Source organism: Tauraco erythrolophus, chromosome 28 (assembly GCF_009769465.1).
Source record: "Tauraco erythrolophus isolate bTauEry1 chromosome 28, bTauEry1.pri, whole genome shotgun sequence".
Taxonomy (NCBI): Eukaryota; Metazoa; Chordata; class Aves; order Musophagiformes; family Musophagidae; genus Tauraco; species Tauraco erythrolophus.
Genome location: NC_141492.1, coordinates 4,362,777 through 4,385,024, shown reverse-complemented (window position 1 = coordinate 4,385,024; position 22,248 = coordinate 4,362,777). Strand labels below are relative to the sequence as shown.

The 22,248-nt window shown below is 67.2% G+C and overlaps 4 protein-coding genes across 7 annotated transcripts; 2 read left to right on the top strand and 2 right to left on the bottom strand.

Moving 5' to 3' along the window:
- Positions 1–1,389: 1,389 nt before the first annotated feature.
- Positions 1,390–10,174, top strand: PDE4C (phosphodiesterase 4C). Of its 4 annotated transcripts, XM_086627887.1 has the most exons (17): positions 1,390–1,431; positions 1,987–2,195; positions 3,973–4,035; positions 5,848–6,036; positions 6,122–6,158; positions 6,275–6,339; positions 6,465–6,517; positions 7,097–7,212; positions 7,334–7,427; positions 7,942–8,120; positions 8,204–8,302; positions 8,374–8,538; positions 8,630–8,729; positions 8,819–8,973; positions 9,073–9,195; positions 9,401–9,583; positions 9,656–10,174. In XM_086627887.1, the coding sequence occupies exons 1-17, from the start codon at positions 1,390–1,392 to the stop codon at positions 10,172–10,174; spliced, it is 2,391 nt and encodes a 796-aa protein (XP_086484013.1). The 4 variants fall into 4 exon arrangements, with proteins under 4 accessions (XP_086484013.1, XP_086484014.1, XP_086484012.1 ...); XM_086627888.1 differs by lacking the exon at positions 3,973–4,035; XM_086627886.1 differs by lacking the exons at positions 1,390–1,431; positions 1,987–2,195 and having other exon boundaries at positions 3,749–4,035; positions 7,100–7,212.
- Positions 10,175–12,279: 2,105 nt separating this feature from the next.
- RAB3A (RAB3A, member RAS oncogene family) lies at positions 12,280–14,691 on the top strand. The gene is made up of 5 exons (XM_086627891.1): positions 12,280–12,302; positions 13,210–13,437; positions 13,691–13,809; positions 13,938–14,062; positions 14,501–14,691. Exons 2-5 carry the CDS (start codon positions 13,210–13,212, stop codon positions 14,689–14,691), a joined length of 663 nt encoding a protein of 220 aa, XP_086484017.1. The 5' UTR covers positions 12,280–12,302.
- Positions 14,692–15,558: 867 nt separating this feature from the next.
- MPV17L2 (MPV17 mitochondrial inner membrane protein like 2) lies at positions 15,559–18,436 on the bottom strand. Its single transcript, XM_086627892.1, has 5 exons — positions 18,262–18,436; positions 17,866–18,036; positions 17,475–17,551; positions 17,253–17,381; positions 15,559–17,156 (listed from the first exon to the last, which is right to left on the bottom strand). The coding sequence occupies exons 1-5, from the start codon at positions 18,434–18,436 to the stop codon at positions 17,091–17,093; spliced, it is 618 nt and encodes a 205-aa protein (XP_086484018.1). The 3' UTR covers positions 15,559–17,090.
- Positions 18,437–19,735: 1,299 nt separating this feature from the next.
- IFI30 (IFI30 lysosomal thiol reductase) lies at positions 19,736–21,937 on the bottom strand. Its single transcript, XM_086627890.1, has 7 exons — positions 21,803–21,937; positions 20,865–21,044; positions 20,712–20,786; positions 20,535–20,630; positions 20,293–20,445; positions 19,878–19,946; positions 19,736–19,801 (listed from the first exon to the last, which is right to left on the bottom strand). Exons 1-7 carry the CDS (start codon positions 21,935–21,937, stop codon positions 19,736–19,738), a joined length of 774 nt encoding a protein of 257 aa, XP_086484016.1.
- Between the last annotated feature and the right edge of the window lie 311 nt (positions 21,938–22,248).

The following is a 22,248-nucleotide window of genomic DNA, read 5'->3' as shown; positions in this document are numbered from 1 at the left end:
CCCCCGACTCAGGGGCTGCACTCGGAGGCTGGGGCAGGGGGGCTCCGAGTGCCAGGTCTGTGCGGGGTGGGATGGCAATGGGGGGGGTGGTGCAATCTTGAACCCCGAGATCCACCACGGTGCTCGGAGGCCGGGCACAAGGCTTGGCGGTGCTGCGGGAGTAACGGGGTGCCCATCTCGCCCCCACAGCGCAGACCCCCGCCGAGCTGAGCCCTGGCCTGGTCGTTGTCATCTGCCTCCTCGTCTGCGTGCTGGTGGGGGGAGTAGCAGTGCTACTGGTGTGGCGGTGCCAGCGCGGGATCCCCCGCTTCCGCCACCTGGACGAGGTGCACCTGGTGCGTGGGGGGGGGCTGGGGGAGCAGAGTTGGGGTGGTGCGGGAGGGGCTGTGGGCACTCACCCTGCTCTCTCTCTTCCCTAGACCAAGGTGACAGAAGGGTCCCCTGTCATCCACCACGTGCTGAGGTGACCCCCCCGCTGCGGCCCCCCCGGCTGCCCACGCTGCTCAATAAAGAAGCCGCTGCCTTGGCTCTGGTTTCCCGTCTGCCGTGTGCTCTGCACCTTCCCCGGGGAAAACCCCCGGTCCCAGGGGAGGCCCTGATGGGTTTTGGGGTCCTCCACACCGAGCTGGAGGCCTTGCAGTGCCCCCAGGCCGGGCAGGGTGGGTGTGGGGTTGCGGTGCGGTGGTGCGCAGGGTGGTGGGGGCCATGCAGCCCCCCCCGGCGTGGTGGGACGGGAGGGAGCGCGCGGCCAGGCACGCACGTCGCCTTCCTTCTGCTCCGCTGCACTTGGCAGGGGCCGCGGCACGCCGCGAGAACCGCGGCACACCGCGAGGACCGGGTGCCGGTAAGGGGCTCTGGGTGAGGGCGGGGGGCTGGCAGCAGCCTGGACCCCCTTGCCGGGGCTCCACATCCCCCAGGCTTGGGCTGAGGCTGCTCCTGGTGCCGGCTGGGGTGTGGGGGGCTCAGCCCAGGGGATGGAGGGGCTCCGTGGGTGCAACCAGCTGAGCCTCCGCCGGTGCACCCCGGTTCCCCGGGGACGGTGGGTAACGGGTGCCCGTGGTTGATCATTAACGTGGTGCCGGTGGGTTCACAGCTTGGTGGGTGCTGTGGCCGGGGTCCATCCCCATGGCCTCGGGTCCACGTCCCCCGGGTGACCCGTCCCCGGGGGGACCGGGGCGCGGGGGGGGGAGGCAGGGGGCCCGGGGAGGGGCCCTGAAACTCGAGGCGGGAGCTGAGCCCGGGCTGCCGCCGCGGCCGAGAGCCGGAGCCCATAAATCACGGGCGGGAGGAATCCGCGTGTCCCGGCCCCGGGGCGGGGGGCGAAGGGGGGGTCCCGTCGCCGAGCCCCCCGCGGCCGCGGCTCCCGGAGCTCCCCCCGCAGGGACGGCGATGCGACGGAGCCGGACGGCGCTGCCCTTCCTCGGCGCGGAGGTGAGACCGGCACCGGCACCGGCACCGGCACCGGGAGTGGGGAGGGGGAGGCGAGGGGGTGTCCCCGGGCGGGGTGTCCCCGGTACGAGCGTCCCAGCGCCGGGCCCCTGGGCAGCAATAACCGGGATGGCGACGTTCAGCGGGAGTTAATTATCCCTTTAATGGGCGGTTAATTATTATTCACCTCCGCGTAATTGCGCGCCGGCTCCGGGGTTTTTCCGGGGAGGTCCCGGGGGAGGGGGCGGGGGTGTCCTCTCTGGTGGCGGCGCGGGGTGTCCCGGCGGCTCCGTGCGCTGCGAACCGAGCCGCTCCCGGTGCACCGGCTGTGCCCCTAGCCCCGTGTGCCCCTCCCCCCTCCCCGGTGCCCCGGAGTGCAGCGCGGCACCGTGCCCGGCAGGGGGCGCCGTGCGTTACCGGCGCCCGGTGACGGGGGGGGGCTGCCCCGGGCGGGACACACACACACATGGACACCGCGCAGCGCCCCGGCAGCAGCATCCTGCAGAGTTCCCCGGTACCAGTACCCGCGCCCCTCACCGCCGCCCCGTCTCCTCGCAGCGCTGCCGCGACGCCGCCGAGGCCGCCCCGTCGGGACCGGGAGCGGCGGTGGGCGCCGTCCGCCGGCGTTTCTCCGGCAGCCCGTTGCTGCCGCCGTTGGGCTGCCGGTTGGCGGAGGCGGCCCGCGGCCCCGAGCCCGAGGGCACCCGGGTGGTCTTCACCATCGAGGAGAGCGGCCCCAGCAGCGGCGACGAGTCCGAGCCTCCTCGGTAAGGGCGGAACGGGGAGGGGGCGGTTCGTTCGCCCCGGTGGTACCGGGTCGGGGTTACCGGACAGGGCAGGTTTCAGCACCGGCGGGCGGACAGCGGCCCCGGGAACCGGCCCCGGGGGAACCGGCACCGGCACCGGTAGAGCATCCGGTGCCAGCGGCTGCTGCCAGCACCGCTGGGCTTGGGACAATCCCCTCTGCCACTGTGCCCGCTGTTCCGGCCCGAGGACATCCGTCCCCAGCGGCTGTCCCTGTCCCCACTGGCTGGTGGCCTGTCCCCATCACCCCCATCCCCATCACGCCCATCCCAGTTACCCCCATCCCTGTCCCCATCCCGCTGTCCTCATCCCTGTCCCCTCCTTGTCCCCATCCCCTGTCCCAGCTGTCCCCAAGCCAGGTGCCACCGCAGGGCTGGCAGGCCCTGCCCGGAGGTGACCTCAGTCCCTCTCACAGGGTTATTTTTGGGCCGTTCCACCGCCCTGTGCCTGTCCCAGCCCAGTTTGTGGGGACAGCCCAGTTGGCTGGCACAGCCGAGGGACCTGGCTCCGGTGTCACTTGCCGTCCATGCCCCGCACAGACACGTGTCCGCAGCCCGGGAGGGCATGGGGACTGGCTGTCCTGGGGACGGGGACTGGCTGTCCTGCAGTCCATCCTGCCCGGCTCTGGCTGTCCGAGGGGCTTCTGGGTGCCAGGCAGCCCGAGGGGCCAGCTCTGCTCCCCCCAATGTCCCCTGGTGTCCCTGCGTCCCAGCATCCCTCTGCCCTTGTGTCCCCATGATCGTGCTTGCAGTCCCTTGGAAGCCAGCGGGGACCCCTCCACCAGGACCCTGCTCCAGTGGGTTTCAGGGTCACCGCGCAGGCGCCGCTGGGCAGGTGCCATGTCCCACGGCCAGGCCAGCGGCTCCCCCACCAGTGCCACTGGCCAGGCCTCATCCTGCTCCTCCCTGTCCCCACCAGGCACCACCCCACGATGGGCAGCGAGGAGGGGCTGGGGACATGATGTGAGCCCCGGGGTGGGTTTGGCTCTCACAGGTCCCTCAGTGGCACTGTGGCACAGCCACACCGTGTGTCCAGGATGCTCCAGGCTCAGACGTGTCACTTAGTGGCACCGTGGTGTGTCCATACTGCATGTCCGGGATGCTCCAGGCTTGGCCGTGTCCCTCGGTGGCACCATAGCACCGTGGTGCAGCCACACCATGTGCCCAGGATGCTCCAGGCTTGACTGTGTCCCTCAGTGGCACCACGGTGCGTCCACACTGTGTCTCCGGGATGCTCCAGGCTCAGCCATACCCCTCAGTGGTACCATGGCGTGGCCGCTCCATATATCGTGGCCACTCAGGGCTCTGCGTGGTGTTTTGCTGTATGTCCGGGCAGAGCACCCCTGTCCTTGTGGGAGCAGCTGCCACCTTGGGGACAGCAGTGTGGCCGGTGGCACGGGGCCAGCGCTGGGCACACAACGGGCCGGCGCAGCCGGTGGAGGGGGGGGAACCCGCTCCATGTGCCGGCTGCTGGAGCCAGACAGTTGTTTAATTTCCCAGGCGCGGGCGGGAGGGGGATGGAAAGTTTCCCGGGGCCGCCGGGGCCAGGGCTGGGACAGCCGCACGATCCCTGCTCCGCACCAGCGGGCAGCGTGGCCTCGCCGTCCCCGCCGCCGCCGTGCCAGGGGTTCCTGGGCTGTGCCATGCTGCCCGCTGCGCACTGCTCGCCGGGGGCTTCACCGGCGTCGTCCCCCTGCAACTCCCCCCGCAATTCTCCCCGCAATTCCCCCGTCCTCTTCAGGAAGCTCCTGATGAACCAGAGCATCCGCCTGCAGCGGCGTTTCACCGTGGCGCATCCCCTCTGGTAAGGGGGGAGACGCTGGCGGGTGCCCGGCGAGGGGCTGCGCTCAGCCCCGGGAGGGGTGGGAGGAGGCACTGGGCTGCGCTGCCGGGATGGGGTCAATGTGGACCCCCTCAACACTGTGGCATGTCTCCAGGGCTGCGGGCCCATGGGGACGTGGCGGACAAGCAGGGGACAGTGGGGGTCCCCACGCAGCCAGGGGCTGAGCTGGGCAAGGGGGAGCTGCTGGCTGAGCGTGGCTGAGCACTGGCACACTCGTTGCAGCGATGGCCGGGACAGGACCTGGCAGATGCGAAGGGTGTTTGCCCCACAGCGAAGGGGGCTGTGGTGGGGAGGGTGAGGGGCTTTTCCTGGCACAACCGAGCACCAAACCACCCACTGCGGCACAGCCAGGCACCTCGCTGCCCCCCTCCATTGGAGCCATACACGGTTAGTTTTGGGGTGCCCCCCTGCCCGCACCCTGGGGTGCTGGTGGGTGCTGGCCCCACCTGCGTGGATGCCATGGGGATCAGCAGATCCCTCCTCAGCAGCAACAGCATCTATTTATAGCGGCCCCCGGCCCCCCCCGCCGCCATCCAGCATCGCTCAGCGGTTATTAATGCCGACAGCCCGTCACCGAAACGAGGGGGTTTAATTCGGCACGAACCCCTTGACGCGGGCTGGTATCCCCCCCGCCCACCCCGGGAGCTTGGGACTGTCCCTTGGGCTGGCAGCGGGGTCAGAGGTGATGGCACGGGGCCGGGGACAGGCGCGGGCATCACCGGCGAGGCTGGCGGAGCCACAATGCGGCTTTGTGTCCGCGGTACCATCGGGGACGCGAAGCAGAGGCAGGAAAACAAGGGGCTGCGGGACGGTATGACGCGGTGCCTGGCTGGCGCTGCCACTGCTGGGGACGGCCACGCTGCGAAGACCGGGGCTGGCGGTGGCACTGCTGGAGTGGGGAGATGCTGGCGGGCAGCCGGTGCCCGTCCCGGCGGCACTCCTGCATCGGGTAGGTGCTGAGCTCCCCAGCGGTGCGATGGGGACGGGGTGGCTCTGGTGGCATCCGCGCTTCCCCAGTTCACCCAGTGCTCGGGGGTGGCTCGTCCCCATCCCCATGGCGGCTGCAGGAGGGGACAGGCGCTGGGTGGCCCTTGCTGCGTCTCCGTGCACAGCCTTTCCCATGACCCCGGGGCCAGCGGAGCAGGAGCTGGGTGAGGCGGCCGCGGCCACTCCAGGGACACCGCAGCATCACCATCCCTGTTCCCGTGTCCCCTGTCCCCCCGTGGACCCGCACGGCTGCCAGGTGGCTCTGGCTGGGGTGTCCCCCAGGGCCAGGGCTTGGCTTCCCAGCGGTTTCCCTGGCTCTGCTGCGGCTGGGACACTGTCTCCCCATAAGACACGGTGCCCCGAGCCCGCGTTGATGGATGCTTTGGGACTTTCGAAGACTTGGGGCAATTGGGACCACAGTGCTGGGGACAGGATGGGCAGGAGCTGGCCCTTCCTGGGGTCTCTGGAGCTGGGGGCTTCAGGGCAGGGGGTCCTGTCCCACCTGGGTGACATCGGACAATGCGCCTTCACTGGCCGGTGCCCCCAGTCCCAGCCCTGCTGTGCTGGCAGGGTGCTGAGGGACACCACTGAGTTACGTCTGTTCTCAGCACCGGGGTGAAGGAGTTGGTGGGGCCAGGCTGGGCGGTGGCCGGCATCACCGCAGGGGCCACCGAGCCGGGACTGAGCACGACAGTGGCACAGAGAGCCAAGCTGTGCCCCCGCACCCGTGGGCTGAGGTCCTGGACCACCCGCCCCATGCCAGCCTTGTTCCCTCTGCCCTTGCAGCTTCGACCTGGACAATGGCCCCCCAGGCCGGGGCGCGCTGGACCCCCAGGCCAGCCCGGGCACGGGGCTGGTCCTCCAAGGCACCTTCCCCCACGGCCAGCGCCGCGAGTCGTTCCTCTACCGCTCCGACAGTGACTATGACCTGTCCCCAAAAGCCATGTCCCGCAACTCCTCCATCGCCAGCGACCTGTAAGTGTGTGCCCCCCACCCTGACCCCCACCCGAAGCCCCCGCGGTCCCCCTCCATGAGGCTCATGCTCCCTTCGCTCCCGCAGGCATGGAGAAGACATGATCGTCACGCCGTTCGCCCAGGTAGGTGCCGTCCCCGTGCCCCGGTGAGGATGGGACATGGCCCTGCACCCAGCAGCAGGGTGAGTGTCCCGGGGTTGGGGGGGTCCACCTGACCCCAACCCCATCTTGCCCCCCAGGTCCTGGCCAGCCTCCGCACCGTCCGGAGCAACCTGACCCACCTCCAGGACCGTGCTGGCATCAAGTGAGTCGGCCACAGGATGGGGAGGGTGAGGGTCTCGCCTGGGTGGGGGACTCCGACCCATGGCAAGGAGGGGGGGACACACTGCCCTGGGGGTCTCGTCTGCTCAGCCCCCCCGTGTTTCGCAGGCGAGCGTCGAGCAGCAGCCTGCCGTCCGGAGCAAGGCCAGCCTCGCCGGTGAGTGCCAGGGGGGAGATGGGGACGACGCTTTTTGGGTGAGCGGGCTGTCCCCGTGCCCCCGGGGATGGGTCCTGCTGGGTCCTAGGGTGGGGGGCCAGAGCTGCGGCTTTGCCCTTTGGGATCCATGTCTGGTTTTCGGCGGCTCCTCCCGCCTGGCCGCCGTTTATGCCGCGGCGGCGGTGGAAAGGCTCCCGTTGACGTCAAACCTTCCATTAATAAAACCCCGGCGGCGAGCGTGGCCCCACGGGAGCGCGGCTGCCCCGGGGCCGGCCGTCACCCCGCGGGGCCAGCATGGCACACCACGGCGCTGCCGTGCGACGGGGACGGTGTGACGAGGCTGAGCGTCGCTGCCCACCGATGCTCGACCCCCATCCCCAGCATCCCCCTGTGCCCCGGACCACCCCACTCAGGGTGACGTGAGCCGCCGCGCCGGTGAGCCCCCGGGCTCGGTGCAGCACAGCCACCCACTGGGGCTCGTGGTGCCGCAGCCCGGGATCATGCACGTGCCCCCGTGTCGGGTGGCCGTGCCGGGTGGCCGTGCCGCTGGCAGGTCCCTTACCAAGCCAGTGGCTGCCCCCAGCAGAGGATGCCCACCAGAAGCTCTCGCGGGAGACCCTGGAGGAGCTGGACTGGTGCCTGGACCAGCTGGAGACACTGCAGACCAGGCACTCAGTCAGCGAGATGGCATCCAACAAGGTAAGGGGACCTGGCACGGAGCTTCCCATCACCCCAGGGGGCACAGAGACCCCCCCCAGGACGGGCAGCTGGGGGTCCTGCCTGCCCCCTGCCCCGCTGAGCCCTGCCCGCTGCCCCCCAGTTCAAAAGGATGCTGAACCGGGAGCTGACGCACCTCTCCGAGACCAGCCGCTCGGGGAACCAGGTCTCCGAGTACATCTCCAGCACCTTCCTGGGTGAGGACCCCCCTCCCCAACCCCGAGGACACCGCCCGGTGTCACCTCCCTGCCCGCAGCCAGGTGGGCTTCGCGCCCACGGGGACCTGGGCACTAATCCTGCGGTGCTGGTGCCTGCGGGGACGGTGCCAGCGGCTGGTCCCGCTCGCATCTTGCAAGTAAATTAAATGGGGGGAGTGGGGCTGGGGGGGCTTTCCCAGGTGTCCCCATGGGGTTTGCTGCCTTTGTCCTGGCTAGAAGTGACGGTGCACACTGGTGTATACTGGTGCACCATGGGGGACTCTTGGGGCTGTCCCCATGGCACGGGGGGTTGCCCAGAGCAGGGTCTGGGTCCCATGGCAGGCAGGTGGCCCTGTGCAGGGGGTGAGGGCACCCACCCCCCAGCCCTCCACATTGCCATGGCACCGCGGTGTTATCTGTGCCGCTGATGTCACTGGCATGACTGGGGGATGCCAGGGCCAGGGGGACATGACTGGGCTCCCCCTCACTCACTGCCTGCCCCGCGCTGGCCCAGACAAGCAGCACGAGGTGGAGATCCCCGCGGCGCTGGCCAAGGACAAGGAGAAGGAGCGGAGGAAGCGCCCCATGTCCCAGATCAGCGGTGTCCGGAAGCTGACGCACGGCTCCAGCCTCGCCACCGCTGGCATCCCCCGCTTTGGGGTGCGGACGGACCAGGAGGAGCTGCTGGCCAAGGTGGGCTCCAGCGTAGGTGACCCGGCTGGCCGTAGGGTCCCCGGCGCTGGCCCCCTGTGGACCTCTGTCCCTCTGCTCCCCAGGAGCTGGAGGACACCAACAAGTGGGGGCTCAACGTGTTTAAAGTTGCCGAGTACTCAGGCAACCGCCCGCTGACGGTCATCATGTACAGCATCTTCCAGGTGAGCATCCCAACGGGGTGTCCCCATCTCCGTGCCTGGATGGGGATGAGCCACCTCCCACCTTCCCACAGGAGCGTGACCTGATGAAGACCTTCCGCATCCCTGTCAACACCTTCATCACCTACATGCTGACACTGGAGGATCACTACCACGCCGATGTGGCCTACCACAACAACATCCATGCTGCTGATGTGGCTCAGTCCACCCATGTCCTCCTCTCCACGCCCGCACTGGAGGTGAGCCCTGGTCACCCAAGGCCACCGAGGCCACCAAGCATGCCTGGCGGGGCCATAACACATCTGCAATGTCTTTTTCCACCTTTCCTAGGCTGTCTTCACGGACCTGGAGATCATGGCTGCCATCTTCGCCAGCGCCATCCATGATGTTGACCACCCCGGTGTCTCCAACCAGTTCCTCATCAACACCAGTGAGCCGGGGTGCAGGGATGGAGCTGGGGGGGCGTGGGGGACCCCAGTGTCCAGAAGCCACCCTGGGGTGACTGGTGCTGTCTTGCAGACTCAGAACTGGCACTGATGTACAACGATGCCTCGGTGCTGGAGAACCACCACCTGGCTGTGGGCTTCAAGCTTCTCCAGGAGGAGAACTGCGACATCTTCCAAAACCTGAGCAAGAAGCAGAGGCAGTCACTGCGCAAAATGGCCATCGACATGGTATGGGGGGGCTCGGACCGACCCAGGGTGGGGGATCTGGGCTGGAGGGGCTTTGTGGTGGAATCAGGCTGAGCCCCAGTACTGGCTTGCCCTGCGCAGGTGCTGGCCACAGACATGTCCAAGCACATGAATCTGCTGGCGGATTTGAAAACCATGGTGGAGACCAAGAAGGTGACCAGCCTGGGGGTGCTGCTGCTGGACAACTACTCCGACCGGATCCAGGTAGGCACGGGGACACGGGTGCGGAAACCTTCCCGGCATTGCAGGCGTTGGTCCTGGCTCTGGCCAGGGCTACCGGGATGTCCCGTTCGGTGCCACCACCCCTCCCAACCTGAGCTGGCCATGGCCAAGGGGGTGCCTAGCACAAGGATGGTGGCCTTGGGGGACAAAGGACTTTGGGTAAGCAATGCCATGGCTGTGTCTGCAGGTCCTGCAGAACATGGTGCACTGCGCCGACCTCAGCAACCCTACGAAGCCGCTGGAGCTGTACCGGCAATGGACCGACCGCATCATGGTGGAGTTCTTCCGCCAAGGTGACCGGGAACGGGAGAAAGGGATGGAGATCAGCCCCATGTGCGACAAGCACATCGCTTCCGTGGAGAAGTCCCAGGTGGGGCAGCGGCACGGGGTTGGGCTTGGGGCCGCAGGGCCGGGCTGGGAGCTCAGCAATGCCTTCCCCCAGGTGGGCTTCATCGACTTCATCGCCCACCCGCTGTGGGAGACGTGGGCAGACCTGGTGCACCCCGATGCCCAGGAGATCCTGGACACACTGGAGGACAACCGGGAATGGTACCAGAGCATGATCCCACGCAGCCCGTCCCCACCACCTGAGGAACCCGGAGCGTCCCCCGCCACCACTGACAAGTTCCAGTTCGAGCTGACGCTGGAGGAGGAGGAGGAGGGTGAGTTGGACACAGAGCCAGAGGGAGCTGAGAGCCCCTTGGATGAAGACAACAGTGGCTCCAAGACACCAGCCACAGATGACTCGGAGTTGGCGGACATCGAGCACCTGTCACCGGGCTCCGGAGAACAGGACTCACCTGTCACCCGCCCCAGGGACGTGGACAACCGACGGGCGCTGGAGGAGACACTGCCAAAGGATGGTGGTGGCAGTGGGCGCTCGGAGCCAGGGTCTGAGGGCAGCCAGGGGCTGTGCCTGGACATGGAGGGCAACGTCACATTCCTGCCCCTGGGCACGTAGCGGCACTGGCCGGTGGGTGCCCTCGCTGCCGCGGGGACGTGGGACTGGGCACTGCCCTGGCAAGTGGAGAGAGCACTGGCACCGCAGGGACTAGTGTGGCCACCGGGACACAGAGGGACCCAAAGCGTGTCCCTGTGAGGGAACTGGGCAGGTCCTGATGGACACAAGGACGCTGCTCGCCCTCTCCCAGCAACTGTCCCCTGCTCCCACCCAGCGTCCCCGTGTACAGCTGCTGGAAAAGGCCCCTGTCCCCTTCAGACAGGGCTTGGGGACACTGTACTCCTGCCCCATCCCAGCCCTGGGGACATCATGCCCCACAGGGCTCTGGGAAAAGGTCCCTCATGGGTCCAGGCACAGCCAAAAGCATTTCAGTGTCTCTCTGGGTGGCCCCTCGCAGAACAGCAGCCCCACGGTGGGATGGCGAGGTGGGTGCCGGTGACCTCAGCATGGCCGGGCACCGGGGCACAGCACGGGCACGAGTCAGTGGTTTATTTATTTGGGGACAAGTTCACTTTTGTAGCCTTTTGTAGCTCACTTTTTAATACAAGCCTCACCGAGGCGCGCTCGCACGCGTTCCTGCGGCAGAAAGACGCGTTTCGGCTCCGTGATCGGCGCGCGAAAAGCGTTTGTACTTTGCACTTCGGGCCCTGGCGGGTGCCACCATCCTGCCCCACATCTCTGCAGGGGTCGGGGCAGCCCCCTGGGGTCTTTCCAGTTTCTTCCTTCACCTTCCAGAGATTAAACCTGGTTTGTTCTTCACCAAGTAATGCCTTGTCAGTGCCTCTTTATCGTGCTGCTGCCGTGGGAGCCGTGGTCGTGCCAGTCATGCCAGTGTCCCCAGGGACCATCAGGCACCGGGGAGGGCCCTGCTCCGCGTTTGAACAAAGCGAGCTCCTCCCTGGAAATGTCGATCCGTCACTGGCAAACACAACCGGCTAAGGTAAATATTTAATCGCCGGCTTGGCGCGGTGCAGAGCCCGTTCCCCGGCTCTTCCGCATTGCTCCCAACGGTGATTTATATCTGCAAACACGTCCCCACCCGTGGCACTGCCCTGGCACGCGGGGCCCCGCCAGCTCTCACCTCCTGCCTGCCCCGTGCTCTCCCAGTGGCAGCGGGGCCATGGGAGCTGGATGCTCCTTTCCCAGCCCAGCCAGTTTCCAAGGCTCAGCCGGGAGTGCGGGTACCGCGCGGGCACTGCGCGGGCTGGCGGGTGGCTCTGTGCACCTCGCGGGCGGGTGCCTGGCATTTCCCCTGTCTCTCCCGATGGAGCAGGGCCGTGTGCCAGCAGGTTGATCGGGACCAGGCGAGGCTCCGTGCTCCCAGCACTCCCTGAATGGCCTCATGCTGCACCCGGATCCGGCCCCAGGCTCTCCGCCGGAGCTGGCTGAAAAATCCCTTTCACTCCTTGCTTGGCTGAGGGGCTGCTGCACCAAAGAGGGTGGTGGAACCCGTGCCTGGAGGAGAGGGAGGGCAGCACCCATGTTGGATCCATCCCTGCTGGATCCATCCCTGCTGGATCCATCCCTGCTGGATGCCCCGGGCTGGGCCCCGCCACCCTCCCACGGCCGCCATATGCCACCTCTCTCTAATCCCCACGATTGCCGCAGGGCGAGGGAGGACACGGGGGCCTGGGCAGGCCACGCTGGCCGCCACGAGAGGGGGTCATGTCGTGACAGGGGAGGCTGTGGGGCGTCGCCCCTCGTTGAGCAGCGACGACTCGGGGTCCCCCTCGAAAAGGAATGGTGCGCCCTGCGCCCCCCCGCCCGGCGAGCGGATGGTTCAGCCCTCGGCCGCCGCGGCGCCACCGGACCGCACCACTGCGCGCTGCGCGGAGGGGGACGGCGCCCACCACCGCGCCGGGAGGGGGGGGGCTCCTCCCCCTCCCCGCCCCTCCCGGAGTGGCACCCGCCGGCTGTCCATCACAGCGCGCTGCCGGCCAATCAGCGCTCCCCCGCGGGGCTCGCCCGCTGACGTCATCGCTCATTTACATGCCAAGCCCCGCCCCCCCACCCCCCCACTCCCCCCCCCGCGGCGACGTCATCCGGGCTCTGCAACCGCCGGGGCGGCGCGCGCCGCTGCTGCAGTCGCTGCAGGAGGAGGAGGCGGCGGCGCGAGCGCGGGCTGGAGGTGAGCGCGCGCCCCCGCGCCCCCCCCCTTCCCCCCCCCCCCCATCCCCATCCCCACCGCGCCCCCCGGACACCCCCCGGCACCGGGGGCGGCGGCAGCGGCTGCACCGCGCCGGGGGCAGGGAGGGTGCGCGGCAGCCGCCGGGGATGGCGACTGCAGCGGGCGGGGAGGGGAGGGGGGAGAGATGCAGCCGGGGGGGGGGGGAGGGGGGGGCCTGCGCTCCCCGCTGCAGGGCGGGGTCTCTCGGTGCACCGGGGTGCGGCGGAGACCGGCTGGGTGCACCGGGCTGGGGCCTGCGGGGAGGGGTAGGGCTGAGCCCCGTGTCTGCAGCACGCTGAACCCCCTCCCCGCAGCACCCGGCACCCCCGCAGCACCCTGCGCGCCCCCCCTCTTCCCCGGCAGCGCCCGCGCCCCGTAGCACCCACTGCCCGGCAGCACCCTGCACCTGCAGCGCCCTCGGGCAGGCACCCACCTCTCTGCACCCCTGCCTGGCATCGCCCCCCCCCTCAGCGCTCAGCACCCCCCCGAAGCAGCGGCCGCGCTGGGCACGGCGTGCGGGGGCACCGTTTAGTGGGGGAGATGCAGGAGAGGCTGCAGCACCTCAGCCGCCGGCTGCACCCCCGTGCCAGGGCCGCGGACCCCCGCCCCGCGCCAGCGAACACCGGGCCCGCGTTCACTGCGGGCATCTTCTTGGGGGTCCCCACGTCGGGGGTGACAGGAGCCAGCGTGGCATCGCCATTGATGGCCGAGCGACTGGCACCTCGCCCCCGGTGATGCTTGACCATCCTAAATCAAAACGTGACTTAACCGGGAAGCAGCTCCGGATAGCGGTGCTGGTGCCCGCCGGTGCCTGGCTTCGTGTGTTCGCAGCCGCCGGCCCTGCCATGGCATCTTCTCTGCTTTGCAGATGGCGTCCGCTACCGACTCCCGCTATGGGCAGAAGGAATCCTCGGACCAGAACTTCGATTATATGTTCAAGATCCTGATCATCGGCAACAGCAGCGTGGGGAAAACCTCCTTCCTCTTCCGGTACGCCGACGACTCCTTCACACCCGCCTTCGTCAGCACCGTTGGCATCGACTTCAAGGTCAAGACCATCTACCGGAATGACAAGCGCATCAAGCTGCAGATTTGGGTGAGACCCCCCGGATGTCCCCGTGCCGGCACAGGGGGTGTGTGGCATGGAGGGGATGGTTGGCGTGGGGCTGCTCCGCCGTTTGCCGGGGCTGGAAGCACCGGCGGTGGTGGCAGGAGTGCCCTCAGCTCCGGCTGGGCTGTGTTGCGGGTGGGGAGGGACGTTCCTTGGAGACCCCGGAGTGCCCCAAAGGGTGGCCGGACCCTGCAAGGTGCCGGCGTCCCTGGGAGTGACGTGCTGCTCCCCCACCCAGGACACGGCCGGCCAGGAGCGGTACCGCACCATCACCACCGCCTACTACCGTGGTGCCATGGGCTTCATCCTGATGTACGACATCACCAATGAGGAGTCCTTCAACGCCGTGCAGGACTGGTGAGCGCCCGGCTGAGCTCCGGGGACCCTTCCCCAACCATATCCCCGGCTCCCCTTCACAGGCATCCCCCTGTGCCGTGCTCTGCCATCCCCCCACCACACCATTTCCCACTTTTCCTTCCCCAAAGGTCCACCCAGATCAAGACCTACTCCTGGGACAATGCCCAGGTCCTGCTGGTGGGGAACAAGTGTGACATGGAGGACGAGCGCGTCGTCTCCTCGGAGAAAGGCCGCCAGCTTGCCGAGCACCTCGGTGAGTTGGGGGGGGGGGGGGTTTGGGGGGAGCGGCGCAGCCATCTTCCCACAAATAATTTAATTAGGGGCTTAATTCCCTCGCTGTAATTCTCCCGCTTGGATCGCCGGCGGTGACTTGTCACCTAACGAAAAAAATAAGGGATAATTAAGCCGCGAGCGCCGCGGTTTCTGTTACGGCTCCGTAAACCCGCTGTCGGCTGCCGAGCGGTGCGGGGCGGGGAAAATTCGGCATCGCCGGGTGGGTGCGGGGGCAGGTTGCAGGCGGGTGGTGCGGGCGTGCGGCACACGCAGCCCTTCAATATTTAACGCAGGGAGGAGGAGCTGGAAAAAGTTCCCGACGTCGGGCGGCTGGACGCGGGGTGGGGGGTTTGCAGCCCTGACGTCGTGGCTTCGTGCCCTCCCCACCCCCCCCCCCCCAATCCCCTTTGCCCCCCAGGGTTTGAGTTTTTCGAGGCCAGCGCCAAGGACAACATCAACGTCAAGCAGACCTTCGAGCGGCTGGTGGACATCATCTGCGAGAAGATGTCGGAGTCGCTGGACACGGCCGACCCCGCCGTCACCGGCGCCAAGCAGGGCCCCCAGCTCACGGACCAGCAGGCCCCCCCGCACCAGGACTGTGCCTGCTAGGGCCAGCCCCACCCCCCCACCACCCCACAATCGGTCAGTGCACCCCCCCAGCCCCCCTGAGCCCCTCTTCTTGGGGGTCCCGCAGGGGCTTTTGCTGCTGATACCTCCGGGGGCTGCAGCCCCTTTAGGAGCTCCCCCCTTTCAGTTTGGCTGTGCCCCCCCCCTTATTTATTTTTAAGCCTGGGCTAGTAGGAGAAACCCCTCCCCAATTCTGCTTTTAGTCGCTCCACAAGCCCCCCCTCTCTGAGAAATATTTTCTCTGCTCGCCCTCGCCGGCTCACATCACCCCTGGTCCTGCCGCCCCCTCCACGGGGAGCAGGGACGAGCCCCCTGCCCAGGGCAGGGGCTGGGGGGGCTGTGACGGGACCCCAAAACCTCATGTCCCAGCTGAGCCTCCCCGTGTGCCCCCTACCTGCCCAAAGAGCTCCTGGGGGGCTCTTTGTGCCCGGTTTCCACACCCCCCCCCCCCCCGAGATGGATGGATATTTCCTAACTCTTGTTTATTTGTATAAATAGATGCTAATTTATGCTCCCGCCGTCTTCCTCCTTGTACATAAGAGATTCCCTGTAAATAGGCGTAGGAAGTGACGCTGTGCGCGTGACCTGCCGTGCTGTGGCCGTGTTGGTGCGTTTTATTTCCATTTTGGTTTTTCTCGGTGTGGTAACCTGGCTTGTGAGTATAGCTTTTGGGGAAAAAAAAAAAAATCATCATCTATTATTTAAAGGTTTAAAAAAAAAAAAAAAAATTCCGAGCGAGGCCAGCCAAACAAGCCGCAGCAAATTAGCTTCAGTTCAGGGATGGGGACCTTTGCAGAGCGCCCCCCCCCGTGGTTTTGGGTGATGGGGGGGGGGGGGTGAGCGGGGCTCGGAGGAGCGGCGCTAATTTGCCGCGGGGCGTTGGGCTCCTCGCGTGTTCCTGTAGTACTGTGCTTCTGTGGAGACTGTGAATAAGTGGATATTCCTGTAGCGATGCCGGACCCGGAGGTCTTGCTGCCCTCTTATTTATTTTTTTCTTGGAGCGCTGTGTCTTTATTTTACAGATTTATTTTTTTTTCCCCCCTCCCAGACCCCTGTTCCATCCTTCCTCCTCTCCCTCTTTCCTATTTTTTTGTGAAGTTTACTTATGGAAGAGTTACACTGTACTGTACAAATGTCAAAAGTGTCAAAAAGAGTACAATTTCCTAAAAATCACTGTATTAAAAGAAATGGTTGTGAAGAAATAAATCAATGCTGATCACCGGTTCCTGGGGCGTCATTGCAGGTGGGGAGGGGGCAGCGGTGCCCGTCCCCTCTGCTCGGTGCCAATAACCTGGCGAGCTCGTTGCCGGAGAAGAGCAAAACCGATCTGGTTTCTTAATGAGCGTTCACCAAATGGCTCCGGCCGTGGCGCGGCAGCTCTGTTTGCTGCACTGGGAGGGCTGGTGTCACCCCGGGGGTGTGTGGCAGGAGGGATGAGGACAGAGCTGTAAATAAGGCACAGCTTGAAGCTTTAAAAAAAAAAAAAAAAAAAAAAAAAAAAGAAAAAAAAATCACATTTAGGCAGTTTTCAGCGATGCTGGAAATAAATTCCCAGCTTCTGGCACAAGCGTCCAGCTCATCTGGGGAGCTGCGGAGCTGGGATGAGCGGGATGGTCCAAATGCTGCAAAAAAATTTGCCATAAATACCCCCAGCCGCCTCCGTGTCGACTGTGCCGCTGCCAAAGCCGGTGGCGGCAATGGCACCGCTGTTTTCTATAAAAACTGGGGGGCTGCGGCCCGGCCTGGTGGAGCCCAGGCACGGTGCCGGGGAGGTGGGCGCACAGGGCAGCGAAAAGGAGCCGAGGCAGCAGCCGGGTGGCTTCTCCCTTCAGCTGGAAGACAAAAAGCAGCAGGAAAAGGGCCGAGGAGCTGCGGTGGGAGCGGAGGGGCAGCATCCCTCTGCCAAGCAGCCGGAGCGGGAGCAAGGCAGGGATGCGAGCGGCTGGCTCTGCCGGAGAGCAGAGGAGGGTGCTGGAGGGGTGCAAAGGGCCAGCCTCACCTTGGAGAAGGGGAAAAAAAATCCCAAAAAAATCTGTTTGCAGCAGAGGGCAGGGTGCCAGGGCCCTTCCCCGGGGCACCGAAGGCAAAGCATCGCTGTGGCAGCTCCTTCCCGCCCTGCTCCGGGGAATCCAACACGAAATGGCTTCGCAGGGCACCGTCGCCCGTGACACGAGCTCGGTTACAAACACGACCCCAACCCGTCCTTGCAAGCAGGAGATGAGTAAATCAGGAAGATCCGCCCAGGAGCAGACGGTTGTGGTGGTCTCCGCTCATTGTTTTCCTTGTGTGGATTGTGCCACGCTTGCTGCGATGCCCAGAAATCTGCTCGCGGAGGGCAGGAGCCTCCGAAAACGTCGCCATCGCCGAGAGCAGCTGCCTCTTTACACGCCGACTCCGCGCTGCTTCTCACGCGGCACGGCGTGCCCGGCGCTCGGGGGGCTGCCAGGCTGGAAAATAAAGAGAAAACCCGGCACGTGCGGCGTGAGCCCGGCTGGCTGCGGCGGCGCGGCACGGCCGCGTGGCACCGCGGTGCCAGCACTCACCCTGTGTTTGAGGTAGGAGAGGTAGGTGTCCCAGCCCAGCGTGACGACGTTGATGTAAACCACCCGGTACTTGGGTGGCACGAAGAGGAAATTCAGGAGCTGAGCCGCTGGCCAGACGCACCAGTCAGCCTGCCGAGAGCCAAGAGCAGCCAGGCGCTTCCTGCCAGAGCCCAGTGCCCACCAGGGGTGGGAGGGAGAGCTCGGGGGGGGGGGTGTATTTACCTTGTAAAACTCCCAAAATTTCTCCTTCAGCTCCTCCCAGCTCTCCTCTAGAGACTGGCCCTCCAGTGTGCCCATGCCTGCGGGGATGGACAGGCGTCAGCGGGAATGGGAGCACCCACGAGGCTCCACGCTGGGGAGCGTGGATGGGAACTGCCGTCTCAGCTGTGCCAGACACCGAAAAACACCAAAAAAACCCCCACCGTGGGAGGGAAGGGCAGTGCCAACACCAGCGGGAGGGAGGGAGCTCCAGGAAACCCACGTCTGCCCCACCAAGGGCGGGTGACAGGCGTCACGCTGGCACCCACGCAACGTACCACGTCACCGGCAGCGTGGGCCACGCTCCGTCCTCGGTGACACTGACACAAGGCGGGTGCCGCCGCGGCGTACGTACCAAGGAAATACCAGGCACCCAGGGCGGGCGATGCCACCAGCTGGTCGATTAGGACCTTCTTGAGGATGGTTTTCAGCCCCCGCACACCCCGCGCCGGGAAGGTGGCATCCAGCCAGAGGTACCAGTAATGCATCAGCGGGCCCATGCTGCAGCCGACGGCGAACATGCGTCCTGCAACACAACACCGCGCCGGTGACCGGTGAATTATTTATGTGACCCCCCCCCGCAGCTCCCCAGGCTCCCCCCGACAGCGGATCCGGCTCGGGAAGGCACAATGGGAGCGTGGCTGCGCGTGGTGCCAGGGAGCCGGACCCTAATTCCCCGCCCCGCGACAACGAGCGTGGATTAAAGGATGCGTGGGGCTGGTGTGTCGTGTCCCCCCCCCCATGTTTTCACCTGTCCGGGCCGCCTGGGGCTCGGTGCCGGGGTGCCGCCGGCGGTGCCAGGCCTGCTGCAGCGTGTCGCCGGCGGCCAGCAGCGCGCCGCAGCTCGCCGTGTTGGTCAGCAGCAGCAGGCGGCCGCTGAAGAGCGGCTTCCAGCAGCGCAGGAGCCGCCGGCCCCGAGCCAGCATCCTGCGGGCAGACACCCCCCCAGAGCCCCCTGCCGCAGGGGTCAGCGGGGATGGAGCCCCCACACACAGCCCCCCAGTTACCCTTGATGTAACATCCCCCCCATCCCGTGCAGCCCAGTCACTCCTGTGTCCGTCCTCCGTTCACCCATGCTGAGCCCCCCAGTTCCCCCTGAGATCCCCAGTTCTCCATGCTGTGCCCCCCAGTTCCCCGAGACCTCCAGTTATCCATGCTGTGCCTCCCAGTTCCCTCTGTGCCCCCATTTATCCATGCTGTGCCCCCCAGTTCCCCCTGAGACCCCCAGTTCTCCATGCTGTGCCCCCCAGTTCCATGCTGTGCCCCCCAGTTCCCCGAGACCTCCAGTTACCCATGCTGTGCCCTCTAGTTCCCTCTGTGCCCCCCAGTTCCCCATGTTTTGCCCCCAGTTCCTCTATAGCCCCCCAGTTCCCCATGCTGTGCCCCCCAGTTCCTTTATGACCCCCAGTTCCCCATGCTGTGCCCTCCAGTCAGCACTGCCGAACCCTCCCAGTCTCCCCAGTTCCCCCCGTGCCCCGTTACTCCCACTTTGCCCCCCAGACCCCCCTGCTGACCCCCTCCCCCGTCACCCCAGTGCTTCTCAGTCACCCCAGTGCCCCCCAGTTCCCCTCATACCCCCCGTTACCCTCCTGCACCCCCCGGTTATCCCTGACGGACGCCCCCACTCACTCCAGTTATTCCTGTACCCCCCATTTACCCCCCCGTGCCCCCACTGACCCCCCCCGTGCCCCCCGCCCTCCCCGTTCCCCCCGAGCCTCCCAGTTCCCCCTCGGGAAACCCCCCCCCGTGCCTCCAGTTCCCCCCAGTCCCACCCCGTGCCCCCCCACCCCGTTCCCACATCAATGGCCGCTCCCGCCACATCCCCCCGCCCCTCCCTCCGCTCACCGCCCCGCGCTTCCGCCACCGGCACGCGGAAGCGGTGGCCCGTCCGGTGACGGAGCGTCTTCCGCTTCCGGTGTCCGCCATGACACGTACCGCGGCACTGGCCGCCGCCATGACACGTACCGCGGCAGTGGCCGCCGCCATGACACGTACCGAGGCCGCGGCCGCCGCCATGACACGTACCGAGGCAGCGCCTTCCCGCGGGGCCGGGCCCGGCGCCCCGGGGCGCAGCTCCCGCTCTGCCCCCGCACCGCAGCGGGGCACCGGCCGCCCCCTCCCCGCTTCCCCCCGCCCCTCCCCGCCATCACCACTCCGAGCCGCTCCATTTTCCGCTAAAACCATCGTTTTTATTCGCCGCTCTCCCGGTGCTCCCACGCCGTCCCTCAGCGCCTGCAGCCGCCCGCCGCCTTCGGTGCCCTCGAGCCCCCGCAGGCTTCGGGCTTCTCCCCCTGCCGGAGAGCGGCCGGTAGCGCCCCGGTGGGGACAGCGCCGCGCTCCCCGGTCCCCCCCGGGCCCCCGCCCCACCTGGTAGAGGCGGCAGATTAGCCCCAGCAGTGAGGCCTGGGCCTCGGCCTGCAGCTCGTCCGTGTGTTTCTGCACGGGGGGGAAAGTGGGGCCGGTCAGAGGGTCCCCGCGGTGCCCCGGCACCCTGCTGACCCCCCCTCGCCATACCCCGGCCCTGCCTGACACCCCGGTGACCCCCCCCTGCCATACCCTGGCCCTGCTTGGCACCCCAGTGATCCCCCCCGCCATACCCCGGCCCTGCCTGGCACCCTGGTGACCCCCTCCCCGCGGTGTCCCGGCCCTGCTTGGCATCCCGGTGACCCCCCCGCCATACCACAGCCGTGCCTGGCACCCCGGTGATGCCCCCCTGCCGTACCCCGGCACCCTGGTGACCTCCCCGCTGTACTCTGGCACCCCAGTGACCCCCCCGCCGTACCCCGTTGACAAGGATCCAGGGCACGTATTGGTGCGGGGGGTCGAGCGCGTCCGTCAGCTGGGCGTTGCGGTGCATCAGGGTGGCCCCCGTGTCCCCCTGCACGCAGGCGACGATGCGGCCCACGTCCAGCTGCGGGGCGTAGATCTGCAGGCACTGCTGGGACAGGGGACATGCGCCTGGGGAGGTCAGGGGGACGGGGGCATCCCCGTGGCAGGGAGCGGGGGACGGGGAAGGGGACGTACGGCCTCCAGGTTCTTGGTGACAGAACTGCCCGACTCCAGGCAGAAGATGACGGGGAAGTAGGTGCTGAAGTTCTTGGCCTCGTGCATCAGGCAGGTCTGCAAGGATGGGGTGGGCAGTGAGGGGCTGCTGGACCCCCCCCGTGCCAGCACCGCGGGGACAGGGACTGTCACTGTCACCTCGATCATGTTGCCCAAGCACTCCTCTGGGCCGTGCTGGCACTGGAAGTGCCACTTCCCACTGATGTTCTTCTCCTGCAGGACCAACCGGTCTGAGCGGGGCCAGCGGCACCAGGGCGAGCGCCCACGGCACCGGGTCGGGCTGGCTCCTACCTCGGCATTGCCATAGGGCACCAGGGTGATGCTTAGGGCCTCGTCGGGCAGCAGCAGCCAGGCGGTGAAGAGCTCCTGGACCAGGAACTCGCGGCACGCCGGGCACAGGCTCTCATAGAACAGGCTCAGCTCCACGGGGGCGGCTGCCCGGCGTGAGAGGTTGGCACAGCGGCTCTCCGCCTGCGTGTGGGAAGGTTTCGGGGCACGTGGAGGGGAGTATGGCTGCAGCCCCCTCCCCTGTATTTGCAGGGGTTGGGGCACAGCTCAGAGGGTGTGGGGCAGGAGGGGGATGAGGGTGTGCAGGGCCGGGAGGGAAGTGAGAGTGGCTGGAGGGCTGCATGCAGCCACAGGATCCTGTGCCCCGCCAGCACGCAGCGCCGGGGCTTTCCACGGGAACTTCCCCAAATATTTTCAGGGAAAACATATTTGTCATGGCTGCGATGCGCCTGAGTGGGGGGTGCAGCCCAGCACCCACCGCCCGGCGTTGGCTGCAGCCCCGCGGGGCTCACAGGGCACTGCCGGACCTGCCATCGCAGCGGTGTCACCGTCCGCGGCTGTTCGGGGCAGAATAAGCTGGAAAGCTGGTTTACGCTGAAAAAGCAGAAGTGGCAGCGCTTCCCAGGGCAGGGTCGGGGTCGGGGTCTGGGTCTGGCTGCACAGCACTTCCCTGGAGATGCTGAAGAGTGCCGTGGTGCCAGCATGGCACAGGGGCTCCGAGCATCCCCGCGGTGTGCCAGCCTGTGCCGCAGGGATGCTCAGAGCCGGCACTTGAGCCAGGTACCGCGGGCACGCGATGCCCTGACACCGTCCCCGCACGCCCCAGCCCCGCGCGTGCTGTTTCGGCGGGACATGTTCCCCGTGTGCCCGGTGGCCCTGCCCCATGTGGGCTGCCAGCGCAGGTGGGCAGCTGGAGTAGCCCTGGCACCAGTGGCTCTGACCTGGCAGGCGACGGCGATCTCCCGTGAGCTGCACTGGAGGTGGGCTGGGTAGTCGCAGCCGGTGAGGGCCACCCCGAGCCCCGGGGCCAGCACAGCCACCAGCACCAGGAGAGCCAGCGGCATGGCGGGGGCCATGGGGACGGTGGGGTGGCGCGGAGGCGAACCCGTCCCCGCGAGGACTTTTAAAGCCCGGCTGCGCCCGCCTCCACACACCCTTCCTGCCTGGCTCCACCGGACGCCTCATGTGACGCCGACGCTGCTGACTCACGCGGGGCCTCCTGCCTCTGGCCACCCCGTCCCCACTGTCCTACTGGGGGGCCACAGCCCCAGACGGTGGCTCCGGGGTCGCAGCCCCTCACACCAGCCCCGCCGGCGGCCGCCGCTTCCCCGCAGGTCGCGACAGGTTGGGGGACAGAAACCCAACAGTGAGCTGCCCACGCTCGGCG

What these genes read in the sequence shown, in the direction of transcription:
- PDE4C (XM_086627887.1), top strand. Translation starts at nt 1,390, where the DNA reads ATGCGACGGAGCCGGACGGCGCTGCCCTTCCTCGGCGCGGAG. An exon ending in GACGAGTCCGAGCCTCCTCG is followed by an intron (nt 2,196 to 3,972) that starts GTAAGGGCGGAA and finishes CGTCCTCTTCAG; the next exon opens with GAAGCTCCTGATGAACCAGA. An exon ending in CAGGACCGTGCTGGCATCAA is followed by an intron (nt 6,340 to 6,464) that starts GTGAGTCGGCCA and finishes CGTGTTTCGCAG; the next exon opens with GCGAGCGTCGAGCAGCAGCC.
- RAB3A (XM_086627891.1), top strand. Translation starts at nt 13,210, where the DNA reads ATGGCGTCCGCTACCGACTCCCGCTATGGGCAGAAGGAATCCTCGGAC. An exon ending in GCATCAAGCTGCAGATTTGG is followed by an intron (nt 13,438 to 13,690) that starts GTGAGACCCCCC and finishes TCCCCCACCCAG; the next exon opens with GACACGGCCGGCCAGGAGCG. An exon ending in TTCAACGCCGTGCAGGACTG is followed by an intron (nt 13,810 to 13,937) that starts GTGAGCGCCCGG and finishes CCTTCCCCAAAG; the next exon opens with GTCCACCCAGATCAAGACCT.
- IFI30 (XM_086627890.1), bottom strand. Translation starts at nt 21,937, where the DNA reads ATGGCCCCCGCCATGCCGCTGGCTCTCCTGGTGCTGGTGGCTGTGCTG. An exon ending in AGATCGCCGTCGCCTGCCAG is followed by an intron (nt 21,045 to 21,802) that starts GTCAGAGCCACT and finishes TCCCACACGCAG; the next exon opens with GCGGAGAGCCGCTGTGCCAA. An exon ending in TCACCAAGAACCTGGAGGCC is followed by an intron (nt 20,446 to 20,534) that starts GTACGTCCCCTT and finishes CTGTCCCAGCAG; the next exon opens with TGCCTGCAGATCTACGCCCC.
- MPV17L2 (XM_086627892.1), bottom strand. Translation starts at nt 18,436, where the DNA reads ATGCTGGCTCGGGGCCGGCGGCTCCTGCGCTGCTGGAAGCCGCTCTTC. An exon ending in GGGTGCCTGGTATTTCCTTG is followed by an intron (nt 17,552 to 17,865) that starts GTACGTACGCCG and finishes CCATCCCCGCAG; the next exon opens with GCATGGGCACACTGGAGGGC. An exon ending in AATTTTGGGAGTTTTACAAG is followed by an intron (nt 17,382 to 17,474) that starts GTAAATACACCC and finishes GGCTCTCGGCAG; the next exon opens with GCTGACTGGTGCGTCTGGCC.